Source organism: Apteryx rowi, unplaced genomic scaffold (assembly GCF_003343035.1).
Source record: "Apteryx rowi isolate R43461 unplaced genomic scaffold, aptRow1 scaffold_493, whole genome shotgun sequence".
Classification (NCBI taxonomy): domain Eukaryota; kingdom Metazoa; phylum Chordata; class Aves; order Apterygiformes; family Apterygidae; genus Apteryx; species Apteryx rowi.
The window spans coordinates 397,036-420,325 of NW_020450753.1; the positions used below are offsets into that span (position 1 = coordinate 397,036).

At 34.4% G+C, this 23,290-nt stretch overlaps 1 protein-coding gene across 13 annotated transcripts in view; it reads right to left on the reverse strand.

Annotated features, from left to right (window-relative positions):
- The window catches only part of BRWD1 (bromodomain and WD repeat domain containing 1), a 68,614-nt gene that overhangs the window by 34,878 nt on the left and 10,446 nt on the right, over nucleotides 1-23,290 (reverse strand). For 11 of the 13 annotated variants that reach the window (XM_026079165.1, XM_026079166.1, XM_026079164.1 and 8 more), the window contains 19 exons: nucleotides 22,742-22,812; nucleotides 21,761-21,861; nucleotides 19,472-19,512; nucleotides 17,843-17,941; nucleotides 15,900-16,053; nucleotides 15,105-15,239; nucleotides 13,740-13,868; nucleotides 12,011-12,236; nucleotides 11,383-11,565; nucleotides 10,442-10,628; nucleotides 9,471-9,564; nucleotides 8,381-8,521; nucleotides 5,960-6,045; nucleotides 4,858-5,053; nucleotides 3,161-3,277; nucleotides 2,933-3,040; nucleotides 2,565-2,689; nucleotides 2,374-2,456; nucleotides 1,774-1,885 (listed from right to left, as the gene is read on the reverse strand). In XM_026079165.1, coding sequence (XP_025934950.1) covers nucleotides 1,774-1,885; nucleotides 2,374-2,456; nucleotides 2,565-2,689; nucleotides 2,933-3,040; nucleotides 3,161-3,277; nucleotides 4,858-5,053; nucleotides 5,960-6,045; nucleotides 8,381-8,521; nucleotides 9,471-9,564; nucleotides 10,442-10,628; nucleotides 11,383-11,565; nucleotides 12,011-12,236; nucleotides 13,740-13,868; nucleotides 15,105-15,239; nucleotides 15,900-16,053; nucleotides 17,843-17,941; nucleotides 19,472-19,512; nucleotides 21,761-21,861; nucleotides 22,742-22,812 — 2,388 coding nt within the window. The remainder of the gene's footprint in view (nucleotides 1-1,773; nucleotides 1,886-2,373; nucleotides 2,457-2,564; nucleotides 2,690-2,932; nucleotides 3,041-3,160; nucleotides 3,278-4,857; nucleotides 5,054-5,959; nucleotides 6,046-8,380; nucleotides 8,522-9,470; nucleotides 9,565-10,441; nucleotides 10,629-11,382; nucleotides 11,566-12,010; nucleotides 12,237-13,739; nucleotides 13,869-15,104; nucleotides 15,240-15,899; nucleotides 16,054-17,842; nucleotides 17,942-19,471; nucleotides 19,513-21,760; nucleotides 21,862-22,741; nucleotides 22,813-23,290) is intronic. The other 2 variants (XM_026079162.1, XM_026079169.1) reach the window with 1 other exon arrangement.

The window sequence follows — 23,290 nt, forward strand, 5'->3', positions numbered from 1 at the left end:
GGATGCAATCCTGTGCAATGTGCTCTAGGTGACCCTGCTTGAGCAGGGGGGTTGGACTAGATGATCTCCAGAGGTCCCTTCCAACCTCAGCGATTCTGTGATTCTGTGATTCTGTGAAGAGCAGCCTTAGTTGTATCTCCATCAGGAATGTGAAGTCCTTCACAGACAGAATACCTGTTGTGGAGGTCCAATGTTTGATGCCACTTACGCTTATGGCACATCAAGAGTGCTAATTTGCTAATCACAGCTGTAAAGGCAGAAGTGAAAATTCACTTGCTAAAAGCAAGAATATGTATTTCTACCTGGATATTACTTATATTTTCCCACTGTGCTTAAGGAAAATGGAACCGGATAGATGACAAGTAAGGCAGATGAGACAAGGAATCAAAAATACATGACTATCTTGGCAGTCTCCCAAAACTGTATTAACTGCAAGTACCTTCTTACTGTTGGTTGAATGACAGGTTCAAAAGCCTCTGAGTGGAAATAGATAGAGAACTCCACACAATGGAACTCTGAACATCAAAAATACTGTAAAAGACACATGAAGAATCTCTGGTCATGACAGAAATAAGAAAATTATGTATTCACTGATTATTCTCCTGGCAGTCCTCCCTTGCTGAGGGCATCCAAAGACACCAGAGCCATCCCAGACAGCTTGGACAGGGCAGGACAAGGACAATATCCTGATTCTGAAGATAGAGGTCCAGAGTTACCTTTGTTTACCTTTGCTTTCCTTTGTGTGAAGGATCTCTGTCCACACGAAAGAACGTGCACAGGAACAGTACTAATGCCAGACTGCCATGGAAGGATAGTAGTGAGTCATTTGTTAGTACGTGCCTTGGATCAAGAAGGTATGGGTCCAACCATGCTTTTGTCAATTTGACTTCAATGTTCCTGGCCTTTCCTGTTTAAGCAGTTATTTTTTTCTACTCTAATACCCTTAGTTGCACTGTTCAAAACAAATGGCAAATTGACATTCTGCTACTATATGCCTTCATCTAGGCAGTAAGATCAGGATTTGACAGGTAGACTGGTCAAAGGAATTTTTCTCTCACAGGTAACATAGGACTAATACAGTTATTTAGCTAAATACCACCCAAAGAGGAAATGAGAAGGTGAAACTGCAAGCAGGATCTACCTAACAGAGAATCTGGCAGAACACTACACCAGGCCATTAAGAGACTGAAGTTCTGCCTTCACCTTTCATGTGTCAAGCACGAAAGGAGAGCAAGGTCTAAAAAACATCCTCTAGTCAAGTCTCAAGTGACTGTATGCAATCATGTTATAGGTATGCTTGCTCCTGTGAAAAATGTGAAAGACAGGATTGTAAAACTTAAGCATAAAAAGGATCACGATCTCAACAAAACAGAAGAGATTCAGCATGCCCAAACCAAAAACAATTACCAATGAAGAGTAATTTACATACACTGGAAATTGCTTATAGTAACCAAGCTGTATATTTCTTTGCACTGTTTGCTTCATGAAAGAGATTTACCAATGGAAATTAAAAAAAATAATTCATGATTGTAAAAAAATTCAGTAATTTGTTTTGTTACATTACTATTCATTGAAAACTTGCCTCAAAATATTACATATTCACATTGTGCTTGATTAGTGACTTGGAAACAGAAAGCGATGTTACAACCAATAAAAACATTTGAACAACTTAAGCATTCTTATACCAACAGCCCAGCTGTACAAGAGACAATCCAAATTTGTAATTTTAGCCACATTACTAATTTTAGAAGTGTAAAATCCTTTTATACTTACTTAACACTGTAACACTGAAAGTGACTATCTGGATATTGAGGCTGATACGGTTCTTGACCCAACACTGTTCCAAACCACCACGCATCATCAATAATGGATCGGAACCTGTCAGCTACAGCAAAAAAAAGCCCGCTCATATATTTTACTAATAAGAGCTATGTAACTATGCTTCTTATGCATGTAATCAGAAAACTTATGATCAGGATATTTCAGTTTAAAGTTCTAAAAATACTAACATTCAATAAAATATGAGACAACCTACGATGCAAAAACAAACCAAAAATCCCCCAAAACCCACAAGTTAAAACCACAAATGCTAGAATCTAAATATGCTTGCTCCTTCAACTATAAAACAAGAAAAGACTAGAATTGCAACATCTATTTCAAAGGCTGTATCTTGAATCTATGGAAATCCCTCCAAAATGCCCAGTACAGCAATTGGTAGTTTCAACTTTCAAACAGGCAAAGGGATCATACCTAACAGAGGGCCCTTCAAAATTACAATCATTTAGCATTTAGTATATTCAGCAACTAGCCAAGGACAATTTTTTTGATTTCAAAATTGTTTAGTCAAATACTTAGAATAGAAAACTGACTTACAAGCTTGCCAGTTTCTTTGCCGTGCTTCATCATAGAACTGACGCAATATAAGGAAATCGATAACATCCGGCATATCGTGGTATCTAGATAAAAAGAAATTGCTTTCATGCATGTAACTTTAAAAGCTTCTTCTAAAGCCCTAAAGGAATGCATTTATGAATACTTTTTCAGGAAAATAAAGATTCACATACTTGATGGAAAATGATTTGTCCGTATGTTTTCCAGTGGCATGATCTATAAAAGCAAGCTTGAGGCAACACAGTGTGGGAGGACCAACTTCATATCTAATTCCAACAATTTTTACCAACTCCTGATCCTACAGGTAAAAATGAATAGTTTCATGAAAGTATTATCTCCTGTGTTATGCACAAAACTCTTAATTTCACATAAATTGCACCCACATCCAAAAAGTCAAAAATATTAAAACCGTATGCAAGATTTCAATAGAAGACAGCCTTTCAAACTCAGCAATTTTAAGACAGCTATTTATATTCAGGCTTCCCACAGGTAAATGAAGACTACTAATATTGAACTCACAATGTCTTCAAGGCAGTCTTACCCTAAGGACTACTTTTCTCCACGGCTCCTTGTGTGGATTCAGTTCATAAATATTATTTCTTCTAACAGCTTCAATGTAAGCTTCATGCCCTTGTCGAAAATATATTACCTTTAAAAGCAAAAAAACAACAACAAAAAAAGGAAAATGTTTAAATGTTTTCCTGTATTAAATAACTATGCTAATGTGCAAGTAACAAGCTTTTAAAAGAGATTTAATAAATATTTTTACCTCATCGCCCATCTGAGGTACAAATGGAGATCTTCTAAGAGCTGTGTCTGTTATCCAAACAGGAGGATGCCAGTCATATGACAATTCCGAGTTTATTGGCTGTGTTGGAGCATCAGCCTTCATATTTAATAAACAGTAAAATTAGATCAGACATATTCTTGGCATGACATCAAAACAACTTGTTCAGTTTTAATTGGCCAGACAAATTTAAAGTTATGAAAGACTAATGTACATTTCCAAAACCTATTACCAAAATTCGTCTAAGACTTTGTTTTGGTTCTAACTATATTTGTAGTACCCACATGAAGTATTCTTTTCCCATATGAAGATCTGAGCAAGCAAGGTAACTATTATGCAGATCACAAGAACCAAAGCTTAGAGTTTAGACGGTATTCTCAGTGACTAATTAAAAATCTAACGAGCTGCAAGAAGCTATTTGAAGATGAAAAGTTATGAAAGATATTGCATAGTCATTATGCACATTAAGAAATGAAGTACTTGACAACATACATCCTCATTTCACTCCATTCTGGAGGCAGACAAGTTAATCCTGCCCATCTAGAGCATCTTAAAATAGAGATACAACCAAACTCTTTTGAAGCAACATTAACATAATATCAAAGTGGTAACATAATCAAATAATCCAAGTACTTCTTCAGTAAATAGCCATATTAAAACAATTCCAAATCTATTGTTTTATGAAATATCTGGAAGAAAGTGGGGTGGAGAGAAAACAAATACAAAAATTATCTGAAGCACTCAAAAACATTCTGTTTGTCTATAGTTATGGTACAAGACAGCCAAGAATATTTTTATTTATTTTACTAAATGATCTAAGAACAAAATTCAACCCAAGTATCAACGTACATCATAAAATACAGTGATTACATTCCACAAGTCTTCAGAAAAAATACATTATTTAAAACCAGATAACAAGGTTTTAGTCTGATGCTCTGTACATTTATTTAATAATCAAGTTTCTTCCTTCAAAAACAACAGCTTTTTGAACCCTTTTTATTTGAAAATGGAAAAGGCCTTCATTGGGAGTGTAGATCCTTCCATACAAATCAGTAGGTATCTTGGATTTGGAATCTTCTCAGATTAAATAAAGGCACACTGTATGAAAAGTAAGTCTCAAAACGATTCAGCCAAACTAAGATTTGCTGTTGCTTTGAACATGCTGCCAAATGGTGTACAGAGCATGCTGAGTTTTCTAAGAGGTATTTAAAGAGAGCGCTAAACTACTGAGTCCTATATTTGGATAGATTTGTACTTTCAAAGCTCTGTAGAGATGATATTAAATAACAATTAATCTATTTGCTTGTAAGATTTCTTTATCAACACTACTACATAACTATAAAAAACAGTAGAACTATTGTCTAAACTAAGTTAAAAATATTTTTGTATATTAATAGCTATCAAGAAGGCAAAAAAACAGCAAGAAATCTTACATTATTTGTGGAAAAGCAGAATCTATAGACTAATACTAGCAAATCAAACATCAACAGAACATGGGAATTTTGAAGAAGCTGAAACCTGTGGTTTATTTTATGACAACTATTATTAGAGAAACCAACATCCTTACCCAATAAAAGGCAAAGCCCACTGGTTTATAAGAGTTTCCACTAAAGAGGTCTGAAGCCTTAGAGAGAACTCTATAAGGAATGAGTGAGTAGAAGGAATCAACTATATAATACCTCCTCCTGCTTTTTTGGTTTTGGCTTTTTTCTTCTTTTTCTTCTTCTTCGCCTTGGAGGAGATGATTTCTCTGCTGATACCTCATCTTCTGAAGTACTGCAATATCTGATAGCTTTCCTTCGAGAAGTCCGTACAGGAGGCTGTAGATTAATCCCTGCATCAGCGATCCAGTCAGAGTACTTACTTGAAGAATCACTGTCCATGTGGTGGGGAAAGCAGACAGAAAAGAAAAATACAAACCATGGAATCAAGTGGTCATTGTGGATATTTCAGAATGTTAAGTTATCTTAGGCAAATATTTGCAGGTTATTGTTGAAAAAAGTATCAAAAGAAGGAAAATTATTTTGAATTGTTGTAACAATTACTTCACCTGATGTTTATCCTAGCTTTTTTAAGAACAAAATAATTCAAAGTATATGTTTTTCCAAGAAAAGTCAAGTCTAGTGAATTCTAAAATCACCAATTTTATTGAAGAATGTTTTATACCAACAAGTTTTGGGGCCAATTAGGCGTCTTCCTTAAAGGACACACAAGCCACATGTGACGTAAAGTCTTTAAAAACAGCTATACAAATCTCATAGGCACATTTTTGCTTATACCTAGTAGTATTTACTAGTTCTACTACCTAGTAGTATTTATTAGTTCTGCTATTGGAGTTTTAGAAAAAATATCTAGAAAGCTATATTGAAAAACTATAAAAATTTAACTATAACTTCATTTTTAAATAAAAAGACAATGCTATTCATCAAAATTAAGATTTTTTTCTGTTTAAGATCAAAACATTTTCATAAAGGCAAACAACTGACTGTTGCTGGGTTCTTCAGAAAAAAACAAACAGAATAAAAACCAGTACCAAAAACATTTTCTATCTTCTTTTTCCTTGTCACCTATCAATAAATAAAGTATTTAAAACTACATTAAAAGACAGCAGCATTTTTGTGAAATGGAACACTAAAATGAAGCAAAGTGACAGTATAGATTTTTTCAAATAACCTACAGTATATTATTACTTATGAATCATGTTAGAACTTCTTTACATCTTTCATTTACCAAAATTCAAGCAAAACTCGTGACAACAGAAGTTGCATTTTTTTTCTTTACCTAAAACTATTCCTGTTGCTTTTCTTGTCACTTTTCCATTCTTCCTCTTCATCCAGTGAGCCAGAGCCTTCACTTTCTTCAGCTTCCTGAATTTAAAAAGCATAATTCAGTATCAACCCTGAAGTTTTTCATAAAAGTTTTAATGATTTTTAAACATAAAACACATTATTTTTCATGCCTGCATATTACAAGGTTAGGAAGAAATTTGTCTGGTTAAAAAAAGTTTTTAAAATAAAAATCAAATTAGCTCTTTTTTGTAAATGATTTCAACTTATCTAGTATTAACTTCAGGAGTGCACTATTAGTCAACAAAGCAACAGTCCCTGCCCCATCATATGGGGGTGCTGTTTTTCACTAATCTAAATTCACATTCTTTGCCAGAACAAACTGACTGGTGATTTTATGACTGCTTCGAATTGCAGACTTATGATGCTCTGATTAAGTCACGTAGAACATACAGTAAAACCTAGCTCACCAGAACGCAAAGGAAGAACTAAAAGTTCTAAAAGGAACAATTTAAAGAAAACTATCACATCTTCCATGTGCACCCACATGGGTATATCCTGTTACAGAATTAACACTTTGCAAATTTTTATTTTCATTAACTATTTATACAAGTGAGGATATGATAATTTTTCTGATTTTAGTATCAACTGATTGGCCAAGTAGTAACTGGGTATTTTCAAGCATGTATTTAAATGTAAAGCTAAGTAAATAAGCAGTCAAGATATCAAAATATATTACAACTTAGTTTCCTCCTGGCTGTTGCTGAACAACTCATTTACATTTACAACTCATTTACATTAAATGAGTTGCTGAACAACTCATTTAAACTTCATGTTTAAAACCTGTTTTCCATAAAAGAAGTCACTGAATATAATACATTGCTCACGTCTCAGGTTCCATGTTGTCAAATAAACAAACAAACAAACAAACAAAATTAAAATGAAACAGTATTTGGCTTGCAACCTGAAGTTTGATACCGTTTGAATTAATCCTCCTGATAACTAACTTACTCTGGCAAACTGATAAACTTAACAGCTTGACTAAGAATAATTGTGTGCTATTCCTCCTCGTCAAATCATCCTGTTCATACAGCACATTGGATGGACAGTATTCATTAGGTCTTTTTTTTTTTTTTTTTAAATATATTACCATTTTTAGGATTAACACCCCCTCCACCCCCCAAGCATCTTTTTTCTTACATTTACCACCAAACCCTGACTTCTTACAGCCTTATTAGTTTTCTTGTTCTTTATGGACCTCACCTTCATAAGATACAAAAAATTTCACAAATTGATTTCTATAGTTCCTCTGACATGAGAAGCTGGTATAATACTCGTATTACAAATGGGGAAATTAAAGCACAGAAGGATGGATGTCAGAAGATCTGAAATCACTTCTTCAAAACTATTTAAGCGCATGTAGTAATTACATGACACTGTGCGTAGCTTAACTGCAGTTTGAGTGCTTTGAATTTCTGTCAGGTGCCAAAAGTCTCCTGACAACTCCCCTTCCACCCTATTCCCGAAATAAACTTTTCATTAATTTTTTCTTAAGTTTTTTTTTTTTTAAAAAAAAAAACACGCAAAAATTCTTTATTAAGAGGCTAGGAGGAAAAAGTCCAGTTCCACAGAATATCATTCTTCAACTGTCTTACAGAACTATCTTCTCAACTCTTGAAAATCTCCCATTTTATTCAGCATTCTTCATTCTTATTTACCAAAATAAAAGACAAGTCTGACAGACAAAAGCCCTCTTCCATACACAGGCCCATCTGAATGTATGGCAACCTTCCCAACCTCTTCCACTCCTTTCCTCCTTTCCCAGTTTGACTCTCTCTTCCCTTGCATCCAAGGCAAAGAAACACAAGTGCAGGGCAGTCCTATCACTCACATCTATTACAGCATCTGACACCAAAGCAGGCAAAATGTCCTGATACCCACAGCAGAAGTTTCATCTGTGAAATTCTGAGCCAGGGCTAGGCCAGTATAAACAGACTGTTAAAAGAACTGCATTACCAGACTGTAACAGTGTTTTATCAAGCATTTGCAAATTTTCCACAATTTCAGGTATGTGTGCAGGAAGATTTGGAAGTGTTTTGCAAAGAACAACAAAAAGCATCTAAAATTCAAATTTTCATTTAAGCTAACTTTACAATCGTACATTAGATTTTTGCCTCAGACTATTGTTTAGCCATTGCTAAAGTGACAGGAAAGATTTGCTGTCATTACTAAAGCTACTGATAACTAGGTCTCAGAAGTGTCTCAATTTACGCTAATAATAATGATGTTTATAGAAATACTTTCTCTGCTAAGAATTTTTTTTTTTGAGAGAGAGAAAGAGAAAAGGCACATTTTTATGAAGCTTCACTTTTTCCAGGAACTTGAGTTCTAAATACAGAATTCAAAGAGAACTTACTTGCTCTATCAAGCCAAAGCAGTCATCTCTTTCCTCAACAGATGAATCAAGCTGTTCAATGTTATTCCGTGTTCGGTAGTTTGGATATTTGCGTCTACGCCGTCTACGCGTAGATTGTATTAATGAAGACTCGGAGTCACTCTAATTTATACAAAAAGCGAAAGTAAAATGTTACAGAAAAATACACACATAGCAAACTTCTTTTTGTAGGGGTGGAAGGGTGTCTAAAAGCACTGCTGAACGTAAAAACTGAAATGGCCTTATCACATAGTTCCTTTTCACAATAAATAATTTTACTGTAAGCCATTAGCTTTAAATTTCAATTTCCTAATTTAAGATTTAATAGTAGTGTATGAAGAGCAATTTCTTAGAACAACTATTAATGACAGGTCCATTCAAATTACCTGACGAATACTAAATATTTAACGAATCAAGATATGAAAGGAAACTGCCCACAAATGTAATTCTGAGAGGGCCTGAAGTCCTTGACTTCTCCCAGTTAAGGGTATCATCCAGTATAGTTTTTGCATTGAGTTGTTCTGTACTGCAAGATAGAGTGAGTCAGGTCATTATCTATAAACAGTACAACATCCAATTTTTTGTTTTTGAATTTATCTTTTCCAAAAACAGAAAATGGAAGAAGTACTCAAAATGGGACAATCCTGAAAAAGTTAACTATACACAAAACATTCTCATCTGAAGGTGCAAGAGAAAAGCAAAATAACCTATAACTTTCCTTCTTCAAACATAGGATCTTGAACAGTTTCACTTGTCTCAATTCTTTAGCACGTACCTTCAAAAAGTGTCCTTGATACCTTAACTACCTCTTACAGTGCAGTAGAGCCCGAATGGCCTGAAACCGACCCTGCCTTCAACAGTTCTACCAAGTATCTTAGATGGAAGGAGCCAAGGCTCCCTGAAACTCCAAGTATTCATAAAAATCTAACCTTGTCCTGCACTAAGAAGTAGAAGCAGAACCAGCAAGAACCCCTGAAGATAATATCCTCAGAAGAGTGTTCTGATTCTTACAGGCATGATTTGTTCCTATCACAGGCAGAGAATTCACCTTTTCGTAGAAGTTGCCACATACCTTTTCTGATGACTGGAATGACTTTCCTTTCTTCTCTGCTGCATAAAGATCTTGCTCCTCTTCTCCTTTTGCAATTCGATATTCTTCCTGCTTCCTACAAGCAAATTATGAAAATCTAATTCTGCATCTATTTAGATGATACTTAAGTTCAACTGAATAGCCACAGATCTGTTCTCTTTAAAAGCTCTTTATAAAAAAATCCTAACAAACTAATTCAAAAGAAGGCTTCTCATTTTCAGATAGAGTGAAGAAGCTGAATATTAAAGAAAAGGCTTTCCTCACAAGACAGGCAAACATCAGAATATAATAAACTTTTTCAACAACATTTTAAATTCATATTTTTCCTTTTGTAATCATTCTACCTCCAAGAATTCAACACTGGGAAAGCTGTGTAAAAACTTTTTCATAGACATGGCAGCACATACGGCTGTATGATCAAAATGAAATATTTACCTATCCATATTGCTTCTCCTTTTAACAGGTGTGTAGTGATAATACTTCTGAAAGCAGCTGACTGCTTCTGCACTGAAGAACCTCTGCTGTTCTCAAATTCACAGTACAGTTCTTGGCTTCAGCCTATCAAGTACTCAATGTTGCTTCCAGTCATAACGAATCAGAAGTAGCTCACAACAAAGTCTCACAAAAGCATAATCTTTCTGACCTCATGTAAATGAATTTAACCTATATCCCTTTATTCTGGAATAAGTGAGAATCTAAGGAATTTAGCTCTCTTAAGGTAACTCAGAATACTGAAATACGTGAGAATAGCTCTCTGCTAAACTAACATTCCATCCATGTTTGTTGAATGAACTTTTCAATTAAGTTTTAAGAACAGCTGAAATAAAGTGAATTATTTTTCAACTTGTACCACATATCTATTTTAGTTCAAGTGTGATAAGACTGGTTTTAAAAATAACAGTAAGATATGTTCTCTGTAGTATTACCTGCAATCTAATAAGTTGTCTACACACCTTAGCAAGGTTGGTGGTATTTCTGGTACAACAACTCTTCGCCTCCAAGCTTGAAGGTCTCGCTCAGTAGCCATCTGACTTCGTGGAGCATTCTGATGCATCTGACGCACACCTTCAACTTGCCCACTACGCCGCAGACCAATATTTGGAGGAGACTGGACTTCTAAATTTGGTCTTCTAAAAGAACCTAAAATATACAAAAGGTGGTGGTGGGGGGGTTTGTTGTTTTTTTTTRAACAGACTACACAGAACAGGAACTTTGTTCTTATGAGAAATAAAAAAGTAACAATTTTCCATATTTTTATCCCCACGTTCATAAACATGTGTCCAGTAATCGCATTCAGGAAATGATCTGTCTTGTAATAAACAGACTGGGACTACAGGTATGTTTTTAAAATGGTTATTTCTATTGCTACCTTAATATACTGAAAGCACACATAGAATCATGGGTGCTTCTCTGAATTTTTTTCAGGCAGTTCTGAAGCTAATCAAGTTATAAAAGCACTTTTCCTGGAGTTGTGCTTATGTAATCAAAACTGCAAAGACACAGACCAGAAGAGTGTCTGACTTAAATCCGTAAGGGAGATGGGACCCTAGTTTTAATAATGGTAAATATTTATTTTTGCAGACTTTAGAGAAATAACATTTATAAGAACCACATTGATTTTTGAATAATGTGCATTTACTCTTAAATATATAGCAGTCTAAAATAAATTTAATTAATGCTTTTGAAAAGAAAGAGTGGAGGAGTTTATTTTGTAATTTAATCACAGGAGTAGCAGTTTTTACCAAGAAAAAAAATCTTAACCAGACATCCCCATTTTAAGGGCATCTTAGTGTCCAAAACAACATTCAAGTTAAAACCTGTTTAAAATATTTCATACCATGTAACAAAAATCAAGATAAAATAAACACCAAGGTATTTATTGGGAAATATTAACCTCTTCTAGGTGTTCCTTCTCCATTTTGTAGACCACTTGAAGAAGGTTCTTGATCTGCTCCAGTTCTTTGGTCTTCTTCTTCTTGTAACTGAATCACACCATCAAGAATGAGAGGCTCCAAGCCTTGTTCATCATGATCAATTACCTGTTGGCCTATAACTTGTTCAACCACTTCTCCATCACCTTGCAAGTGTAATACAAATCACAAATAAAATGAGTGGGTTTAAGTTATCTAATCGACTACAGGAAATGATTTAATCTCATCAATCTCATCACATTGAAATGTGTTCAAAAATTAAACAAAATGAGAACAATTCTGGAAATGACTGAAATTACTTATTACTAATGAGACACAGAGTCTAAAAACTATAAACATAGTCTATGCATATCAGCTCCAGCAGAAAAAAAAATAAAAATTAAGACACCTCATTTGAATCACCTTTTTTTTTTTTTCTTAAGTAGTATTTACTTTGTGACCTTTCAGCATCTTTAATGGACATAGATATGCATTAAAGCTGTAAGCATACAAGAAAACAATGGCAGTTTTAAATCAGTTATGTCTTCCCATTCAGAATTACCACAGTAATTTTAACTTYTAGATGTAGGTCTTTAGCGATACTGTTCTTACTTGTTGCTACATATCCAAGTTGAGGAATCAAATGTTCATCTGCAAAATTCTCTCTTCCTGGCACCAATCTTTGATATTTTGTTGGATGAGGGTTTCCATCCACATCTACTAAGAAGGGAGGGGGCATGAGATGAGGAGCCTGTTGAGTCTGCTCATCTAGGACATAGTTGTTAGAGTCTCGAATAAGTGGTCGATAGTCAGTGTGGAAGAACATCTGATCAGGAATCTAGAAAGAAATGAAGCTTGTATGTTGTCAACTTGAAAAAAAGAATATGCTAAAGAACATGAAAGAAAAGGTTACACTAATTCATGTATCTGAAATCACCTTAAAAGGTAAAAGAAAGCTTAAGCTCTCACTGGAAAGAGATGTAACTACTCTAAACCTGTAGGTGTGTTGGAATACTCATCTTTGAGAGACCTTTTATCAGGCAACAAATGTTTTTGGAAAACAATAAACCGAGGTAACTTAACGCAGAAGCATTGTTCTATACTTAAAATTCACTAGAATATTTTACATCCTACTCTTATTTCCATGCAATTAAGCAAATTTGTTTTGTTTCCATGCAAGGAAATCAATTTCTAAAGTTCAACATAAGTTCTCAAAGTTGATTTCTTTCTTAATTATGTAATGTTCATCAGAAATAAATTTTCCTGCAACTGAAACAATTTGTTAAATCCATGCAACCGAAGAAAAACAGTGTTGCACAAGTATTAGATCATAGTCAGAATCTTTGCTCCTGGCAATGCCGAGCAAAATGAAGAGAATGAGTTTCAATTTAGGCTGAGAATCTAGTAAGGAAAAAGGCAAAAACAAAACAAAACAAAACAAATACTTTAAAATAATAAACATGTAGTTACCATTGCAACTTGAAAGAAAACTGGGAGAAGTAAAGAGCATAGACCAGAACYGCACTTTTGAGAGTTATTTCAAGAACATACAAATACATATATTTATCTAAACAGAAAGGAAACACAGGCTGCTACATTCAAAAAAAAACCAAAAAAAACAAAAAAAACACATCCCATACATTTTGAAATCAGTAGTGTTGTATGCATATTTACTTTTGCTTATTTTAATAAGACTGTCACAGTGAATTTGAGTTTGAAAAAGCAAAGGCCTAAAGAACTGCAAGTTCTGATAATGAAAATAAAACACAGCAAATTATTAACATAGAAACTGTCTGATTTTTGCTAATTCAGTAGCAGAGCAATGAACTTCATGATACATTCCAATCTTAAGACATTAAACTACTTTGAGAAGTTAGGAATAAAAGCAATTTTGATGCACTGAAAAGGTTTTTAAAAGATGTATTTAGAGTCTTAAAGCTTTAATGATTGCAAGAGTTAGTACAGATGACATTAAAATATGTTATTAAAATGTAAAACAAATCAGTTCATGCTAGCCTAGTAGAGTGGGGAATCTCAAATTAAATATTAGGTCACTTATCACAAGGTTAAACAATTAACATGCAAGTTAGCTGCTGGAAGATGAAAATGTGTTACAGAAGAGCTCTTGCGAGCTATTCCCAGGGGAATTTTATGACACTTTTTCCTGCCACGCCAGAACCATGAGCGTAAGAGAACTCACAAACATCAAAAAGTCAGCTTTATTTAGATCCCCTCCCTCAGAGAAAACTCTTTTTTACCTGACRTATTAGAGGAACAAAGTGAATTAATCTAACAACTTCACTTAGAAACTTTAACAGTTCTAATAGAAAGTTGAACTTACCTTTTCATAAGGATGGCTACAGCCAAAACCAAATATCAGCAGATGCCCATGAGAATCTGTACATGCAAAATGCTGCCCATCTGGTGAAAATTTACAGTCAAAAACAGCACCGTGTCCTTGGCCTTCAATCTAGATTGAAGGAAAGAAACTCAAGATGACTTTTTCAGACTTTTTTGAGCAAACAACAATACAGCAACATCAAAAATTAATTACTCATGCACCTCTTTGTGCTTTAACTGGAGTACTTTCTATTATTTTAGTTCATTTCATTTCTCTTGATATGTTAATGTAAGGCCTGGATCATACGATTTTAAAAGATGCACTAATGGTTATGATGGTTATGGAAACCTACTTAAAAAAGAGGCTTTTTTTTTTTTTAAGATGTCACAATTTACTTTTAAGCAGTACACTAACCACCATATACTGATTTTGTTAACTACCTTAAACAAAAAGCACAGGGAATCTTAAAACCAAACAAAAATCACTTCCCTGCTGACTATATTTAAAAGTGCAAATGATAAGCTATCAAATGGAGTGAATGTCATACAGGAGCTCTCCACAAGAACCACCCCACACCACTAATGCTTACTGTAATAACATTTCCATTTTTAAGACTTTCGAGAATATAAATACTGTTCCATATGACTCTTGAAATGACGGTCTAAAACAGGACCTTTCAATCTTTTTAGCTGGTACCTCACCTCAGTTAAGAAAAAACAATTACTATGAATTAGGTGCAGAAAAAAAAAACAGCCTTTAGCAGCAAAAAGACTGGATCAACAGGTGAAGTCAGACTAGCTCAAATACTGACCACAACAAAAGGAAAGTCCTGCTTTCTTCCTTCATCCCTCCCATTCTTCATTACCTGACTACAGACTCTCACAACTCATCTTCCTTGTCTCAGAAGCTCATCAGACCATGCTGAACTGATTTGACTCACCAGCCCAGGAGAAAACTAGCCATGGGAGGATGGGGAAATACTCTTCTGTCAGGTTAGTGAACTGATTCAGCTTCATAAAGGGTCCAGTGAGACACACCTGATTCAAGGCACAGTATGGAAGCAGGCGGCTGGGAGCAGACAAGGGAAGCAGAACCCCCTTTTTCTGTAGCACTAAGTTGTTAAACTCTCATGGTTAAGCTGCAACTACAGTTGTTATAACCAAGAAATTCAGTCTGTCTGTTGAGCTTTTACCTTTGAACTCATGACTTTTGCTGGTTTTGGTCAAATTTTCTGGGTGAGGAGGCGAGGGAAAGATACACACTTGGTGACACAGYAATATCATAATTATTTAAACTAGTACCTGAACATACTGCTGCATCTTGAGAAAAAGTGAAGAGTTACCAAAAAAAAGAAAGTAGTCTTACCATGTTAAAATAATGCTCTGTTTTCGTGCCTTTTGTAATGTCCCATATAAAGATGTTGCCATCATGACCCGCAGACAACATAATCCTGGAATCAAAAGGATGGGTCTCCAAGACAAATACTTCATCTGCATGCCCCTAAAATTCAAAGTTGCAATTCACATGCAAACAGAGGAGAAATCCAAATTAACAGGACATTTACACTAGAGTCCTAAAGCACTGTACCATCCTCTCCTCGCTCTCAAGACTTTTGGAAAATAAGACCCCTATAAGCTGCCTCCAAAAATCTAAGGACTTTCAGAAACTCCACAGCTTTCCATAGCATATTTATCTGGATTGCTACCTTTACAGTTAGAGTGCCACAGAACAGGTAGGGTGAAAATCCAGGCAGCCAGAGAGACCATATCATTCTAAATTTAATCACTTCCTACATTCAAACAAGGAGATAAACAACTTTGTAAATTTGGACCTTTTTTTTTTCTTCCAAATGACAATAAACTACTAAATTGGTGAGTATTATTATTCTACAGCAATATGAAACTTTTGTTTCAGGAGAGGCAAGTTCAACACAGCATCTAGGGAAGGTTTGTTAAAAAAAACAGAAGGAAGCAGTTAGTTTTGGTTTAAAAAAAACAAACAAAACAAAAAAAAACAAAAAAACAAACAAATTCTACGCTCACTTTACCATTCACATAGAGCTTTCAAGACAAATCAAATCTAATGATCAACTCAGCATGCACATGTCACTGCAATTCAAGGAAGACTATCTACTTTAAAAAGCACATAAAAATTACATACCACCAAATGATGAAGCAACTGCCCTGTACAGGAATTCCAAACTTTGAGCAGATGATTATTCACAGCCGTAACAACATAGTTATCATTCTGGTTCCAAGCTATCATGGTTACTTTAGGCTTCATAAATTTGTCTTCTTCCGAAGATGAATCACTACTTTAAAAGAGTTGTACAGGTATGAGATATTTTGAATTAACCCATTTCAATCTCAAATACAGAAAAACAACCTGTTTTCCAGGATTAAGATCAGACGAAAGGAAGGGACATTAGGAATTAAATTTACACTGAAACTTTTGTCCATTAATTTCATTTTTTTGAATAATTAACTATAGCGCAAATCTGTACTTCTTGGGTTTGAATAATTTATACATACAATTTTTGAAAGAGGAATAGTTTAGAAAGAAACAAAATTCAACAAAAATATTATTAAGGGAATAATGATGCTATCACAGAATTAATACTTATGCAAGCACTTCTACAATAGGATATCCTACTTTATTTTTCTAAAATTGGTCAGCTATGTAAAAGTGCACAGAATATATTTCCCTCAGGAATCAGCTCAAAGAATATCAATACCTAGACTTTAGGAAAGCTGAAACTCCCAGAAGTCTGATCCCAAGAAGCTCAAGAAACTTGGGGCAAGAATATCAATTTAAGTGAAAAATCCAGAATTGAAGATTTCTAGTGTACTTATTTCAAAGGACATTGTAGCCTCCTGCCCATTTGAAATGTAGGACAAAAAGTATTTCTTTTTTTCATGGATTCTTGTCTCTTCCTACAATGAGCATCACAATATAATTCCTTCTTAAATCTGGACTTTTTAAAGCCAACAGCTTTCCAAATAATTCTGTTTCAGAAGCTAATCTCTACAATACCTAGGCATTTTTTGTGATTCTCAAAATAAATGCATTAATACTATGACAATATTTTTTATTAACCTTAATCTATTTCCTCTTGTTTCTCTCCCAAAAATACATTTGTAGGATACCATATCACTCCCTCTCAGCATTTTAGTCAACTAAAGGAATCAGGCTTTGAGATATGCCTTCACGTAACACTATTTCCCATGTCAATTAGTACTCTCTTCTACACTGAATCTTGCTGAGGTATACACTATTATAATTGTACATATTATCCCAGAGAGATGTCACAGTAAAGTTTCAAGTATTTATACTTTCTTATTTCTATTAAAAACACATCTGTTTTTTTCCACAGGTGCACCACACTAATAGCTTGCAATCATCTTCTGATCAACTAGTACAACTAAGTATGAGTTTTTAGGTATCTAATCAACTCCAAATTCATAACAAAGTTTCTGCTTAGTCTCCACAAAGACGACCAAGCATTTTGTATTACTGAATCTCACCCAGCATTCATGTTTATCCAGTGCGATATAAAATCCCGATCTTCATCTGTAATGACACTGTTCATACTGCATGCCACCAGCATATTTTATTAGCATACTTTTTAAAAGTGCAAAAGAATCAATAAAAATAGTTTGCAAGATCAGCCCTTGGTGAAATCCACTGATTACCTGTCATCATCTCTCCTGGAAAGAGCCTATCATCTACCTTATTTTTGCTAACCCAAAAAGTTTCTCTTCTAACATCACATCAGCTGCCTTACAAAAGTCCAGATAGAGAAGAGCTACTGCATTTTCTGTTAACTTTTTCCTTGACAGAGACAGATAATGTAGTTAATTTGGCAAAATGTACATTTGAAAGCTAAATAAGTATTACTGATATATTTATTCAAGCACAGGCAAAAATTTAAGAAGCTATTATTATCATTGGAACATCATTCTTTCTCCCTAAAGTAAAGATCACACCACTTAATCATAATATTGTGAAGACTCATTCCAATTTGATTGTAAGAAAGTGTGCTTGATGACTTTTTCAAACTTTCTGACTTTATGCAACAGATAAAAAGACAACAGTTCATCTACCCTGGTAACTGATCAGCCATATCCAACAAAATACTCCTCCATTCTGCTTGTTCAAAACGCCAGATTCGAGCTGTTCCATCTCTGCTGCCACTTATGAACCTTGAAGAAATTAAAAAAAAATAGTTACAGGTTCTTCAAAAGAATTTCTATTTTAAAGAATTTTCAATCACACATACATAAACACACAATTTAAAACATTACAATGAAAGACTGATAAACATGAAATCTTCAATCTGTGCTTAAGAGAGGGTTCTTTACAGTGCCCTGTGCTTAACCTTCTTTCCAGAAGCCTAGAGGGAATTTCTCTGAACTGAAGCTGAACACAGTTGTCAACAGGTAAATCAGAGAAGCAAGTCTCAAAGTTAAACTCATTTCACAAGAACTTTATCACCAACTCTTTTTCAATTACAATATTTTAATTAAGGTTTTTAAGCAACCCATTCTGAGATTGTAGATTATCAGATACTGATCATTCATATGTAGTATCAAGGACAGCTCAGGTTAGTAAAGCTTGACAGGTTCCCACCCACAGCAGGGCATAGAAAAGACCACCAGTAGGGGTTTTTGTTAAGATAACAAGCTGTAAATCACAGTGGCTCAGGTTCCATTTCATAAACTGCTGAACTATCAGTAGAACAGAATGGAAACTCCTTAAGAAAGGAACTGAAATACTATCAGACATCCAAAGATAAGTCTCCCTTGTCCACAAATCACAATCCTCAGTCATACAGCTGACATACCTTCCACAGAAAAAGGTTGTATGCTGGATATGTCATGACTATGCTCTGATTTTGTTATGATTCATTTTAGTAATAATTTAAAATCCTAAATATCTTCCATAGAAAGTGTTACCAAGCAAAAGTGCAGACGTGTTTTGCTCATTTTTCACACAATCTTTAAAAGGTAATCCATGCAAGCGTGATGGATCAGCACAACACAATGGTGTCAAACACAAGTATAATTGTAGAAAAACATATTTAAAGGGAAGACACCTATAACTTCCAAACCAAACAGGTTAGTGTTCTCAGTCATGACTATCTTGCTTTCAAAAAAAAAAAAAAAAAAAGGACCCAATAAAAATAAAGCTGTAGCTTATGGCTGCATTTCAAGTATGGGTCAAGATTTTCAAATGAATCTACACAGCAAACACTTATTTTTTTCCCCAAATCAGCTGCACAATGTTGTTAAATCCATTTGCTTAAAAAAATAAAATAAAGTATGCTAAAAAATGAAGAAAGATTAGAACTTATTTCAGACCATTTGTGTTGGATTTTCCTGCTTCACTTTTTGATCTAATACTTGCTGAAAATGAGAGGGAAGGAGGGGGAAAAAGGAGGTTTATGAAGCCACTAACAAGACAGGTCTATTTTTAATAAAAAAAAAAGTGGTAATATTCCTCCATATAGTAAAAAGCCACTTAGTTGAAAGAGATTATCTAACAAAGATTAATAGAAAGCTGCGGCATACAGCTGAAATTTAACTATACTCTCCTGGATTAGTCCGAGTTCCACATAAGTAAAAGTCTGCATAAGTAGATTTTGCTTACTGGAAATCTCCAGGTGAGAACAATAATACATTCTTAACTCCCCCCAAAATTTGTTTGTTTACATTGAGTATCTTTCAACATACCTATTACCATTATTAGAAAACTGAATGCTGTCAACTTTGTCCTGTAAGAAGAAGGTAAAACATGTTAGAATTTAGATTTTTAAACAGGAAATATGTTTCTGACAAATCCGAGAAGATGAAAAAGAAATTTGTAGCTTCTAGCAGTTTTAACTGCAGGATGAACCAAGCCCAAAGCCTTACCAGAATTCACTAACCTTTAATAACACATTTAAAATGCAAGTTTTAAACAACGTCCCACTTAAACATGATGTACTGAGAGATAAAATAACTGTTTACTAATAACTTGGCAATTAACTACTTTTTGAATCTAATTGAATGCATACTTCCAATATTTTAAGCCAACTATAATCTAGAAGAATGTTTCTCCTACTCCTACTTATACAGTCCTTAAATACACAATTAGTTATTCATTTTTATCACAGTAAAAACACTAGGAAAAGTAGATAGCACACCCAGCTTAGATTATCTAGTGCTGAAAGTTTTCTCCACAGACAATGATATGGCTTAATCAATACATACTCTATAACATGAATGGTTAAAGTGAGAGAAAACATTAGAGAAAATGTATTAAGGCAAACAAAATTAAGAAACAAGGTGAGCGTTTGAAGAGCTGCCCTTGAAAGAGCTTTAAGGAATCATTTAAATCTAAATTCTCTGTAGTAAAACTAAAAAGCRGGGGAGGGCTCTGACAGCCCCTGTACAATATAACAAAGACAACCTAATAGTATAAAATTCTGGAGAACTTTAAGCAGTCTTGTGTTAAAAATATACACCTGGCAGAAAAACTGCCTTTACATACCATATAAGGAATCATCTCCCCAAACCACACTGGCCTATGACCAGAGCAATAGTAACAGACATAAGGTATGTTATCCAGTAACCTAAGACCCCTACAAAAAGTAACTTTATGTGCTTTGATTTTTCATCTGAAAGCACAAACACCACTCTTCAGTACACACTTCTCTCTAATTTTGGAAGAGGTCCAACCTTTAAAATTTAAAACTATGATTTATGAATTTAGAAATCATATGTTTATCTGACTGGCCGTCTATTCCACAGAAGCCGTACAGCTAGATTCACTGCATCAAAAGAGTTATCCCCTAGGTGAGGGATGAACAGAGGTCTTAAATTTTGTCATTACATGATACAAACTTCGTACCTCGCATTCAGGTATCAGTTTTCTGTATCCTAGTTGTGTGACCCTCCCTAACTCAAACCTGTATCATCTCTATACTCTACTGTACCACTCAATGAAATCTTGCATAGCATAGCAAATTAAGAAGGAGTATGCTTCCTGGCTTAAGTTCTCTGATGTTACTAAATACAGAGGGCAGAGAACTGGTTCACTAAATGATAAAAATTACTATTCAGAGCAAGATTATATCACATTACCAAATACAGTGATAAGAAAAATTGTAAGAGAAAGTTAAACTGACAAGTTACAGGGGAAAAAAAACAAACACGAAATTACGCAAACATAAGGACCCAGATCATATTTACAGGAAGATTCACTGTACTGTTCTGAATGCATAAAAGATGTGTTAGGATCGCCCCTAAAAGACTTTGTGCATCAAATGTTGAAAAAATTGTGACAAACTTCAGCACATGAATATAAGCCAAGTTTACTTTAGCTTTTTAAAAAGACAGAATCTGCTAGACTAAGGTACAAAACCCAAAGATGACAGTAGTTTAGCTAAGAAGTTCTCTCCCTAATAGGTATCTGTTATATCAAGAGAGCAAGTAAAGAGAGATACCACACATTACCATAATGCATATGGGAGAAAGACACTAAACCAGCAAGGTGACTTACTACTTAGAAAGTATAAAGTAGCTTGCACTGTCAACTATCTGAACACTTTCAATAAAGGCCAAGATGAACAGAAGTACAATTCTGGAAATTCAATTCCCATTTAAGATTTAACACAAAACGTGTCGAAATGGAAACATCTGAGTAATAAAATCCATCTTCTCAGAATATGTACTTTCTGTATACATGATATAATAAGTAGCTATATGCACTTGTGCCATAAATGAAAGCAACTGTACAAGTGACATGCTTAAATTTAGAGGTATATGATATCAAGTTAAAACAGTGTAATTCTAAATGTCCTCAATACCTTCCATCTATTAAAATGGCCAAGTCACATTTTGAGTCTACTGGCTAAGATTCTGTACAAGTTTTAAAAATATTCAATAAAAGAACATTATTACAAATCCACTAATGATATTAACTTGCAACTTCAACACTACTTTGAGCAACTAACTACTGGAGTTAACAGTCTTACTTACAGCATGACTTTCCAATTCAGCTATTTTCTCAGGTATTTCAGAGCCAAAAAAATACATCCTGATGACATGGTCAGTACTGCCAGTTGCTAAAAACATACCACCTAAAAATCAAGCGCAATTAAGCTAATACATACGAAATTAAAACAGATCATCAACATTTCTCAGATACCTAGACAAAAAAAAAAGTCTGAAGACTGTCAAATTTCTTATGGTCTTCCACTGCTATACTGATGTGGAATGAAATCCCCTTCTCTCCTTCCCAAAAGCTTTCTCAGACATACTAAAAATGCAGAATCACATTCAAAGTTACAAAGATGTAAAAATACACAATTAGGGGAATGCTGAAACACTTAACATTATTAATTGTGCACAGGAGCAATTACAGAGAATATGGCTAGTCATTGTTATCTAGACGATCCTTTTACTGTAGCATACATGTTATTTGTGGCAGGCAAATCACTTAAAAAAAAAAGGCATATTTATAGATTCATTTATAGATTTTTCAGTAAGAAGGTATCTTTATGACTATTCCTGTATACAGTCTGGCATAGAATCAGGAACTATTTTTGGTAGCCACTGCCACTCCTGTTGACTGTGGTATATTAGAGAATAAATTCTGGGAAACCCTAAATGTTATGCTAAGGAAAACCGTAACATTATACTATGGGGTTAAACAAATATAAAAATCCAGTAAAGAGGGCTAAAAAGTAAACAAGCATCAGGTGATTTTTACTTCTGTAAAGCAGCCAATGCAAATGGAAAATAGTATCACTTAGCTTACAGTGAAAGATGGCTAAACTAAGTCAAGTCACATTATCTTAAATTTGTCATAGGCTAACAACTCACATATATACAATTACATACTATACACTGGCTGTTTTTTGCATATTTTTAAGCTGCCATTACCAGACTGTTACATAGACTCTTCACGGGGAAGGAGGAGAAATCACAATGCTAAAAATCAGTTTGTATATGACTTACCTACACTGAACGAAGAACAAAGCATCTGAACCCCTGGTCTAGGTTTCTCTGTGAATTTCACTGGCCGATTGCTTAAAAAGAGAAGTTGCTTGAAACAGGACATGCCACACAAAACTTAGCTTTTATCAACCTTTTAGAACATAACGGTATGTTTCTTCAAAAACATTTACATAACAGCCACTTCTTAAATACATACAGTAACATCTGTACATCTTGTATGGGAGATGACAAATGTAAAGTTTACCTCTTTTCAAAATGAGTGTGTATGCACACACAAGTGATATTTAAAGCTCACATACACAGCATTTTGCAGAAAAAGTCATAAGCTGCTATTACCTAGCAAGGATAACATGACACATTAAAGAATGTGTATTCTCTCTCATACTTCAGTATGATTTACTACCTCCATAACATATCCACAAGTGCAGAACTAGTACCCTCACATCGTAAAACTCCAACGGTACAGAAAATAAGGTCTACTGGATACCATATTACAGAATGCTTTGGAAATCTGTAAAATTTTACAGTGCAGAAAATTAAATACAAGTT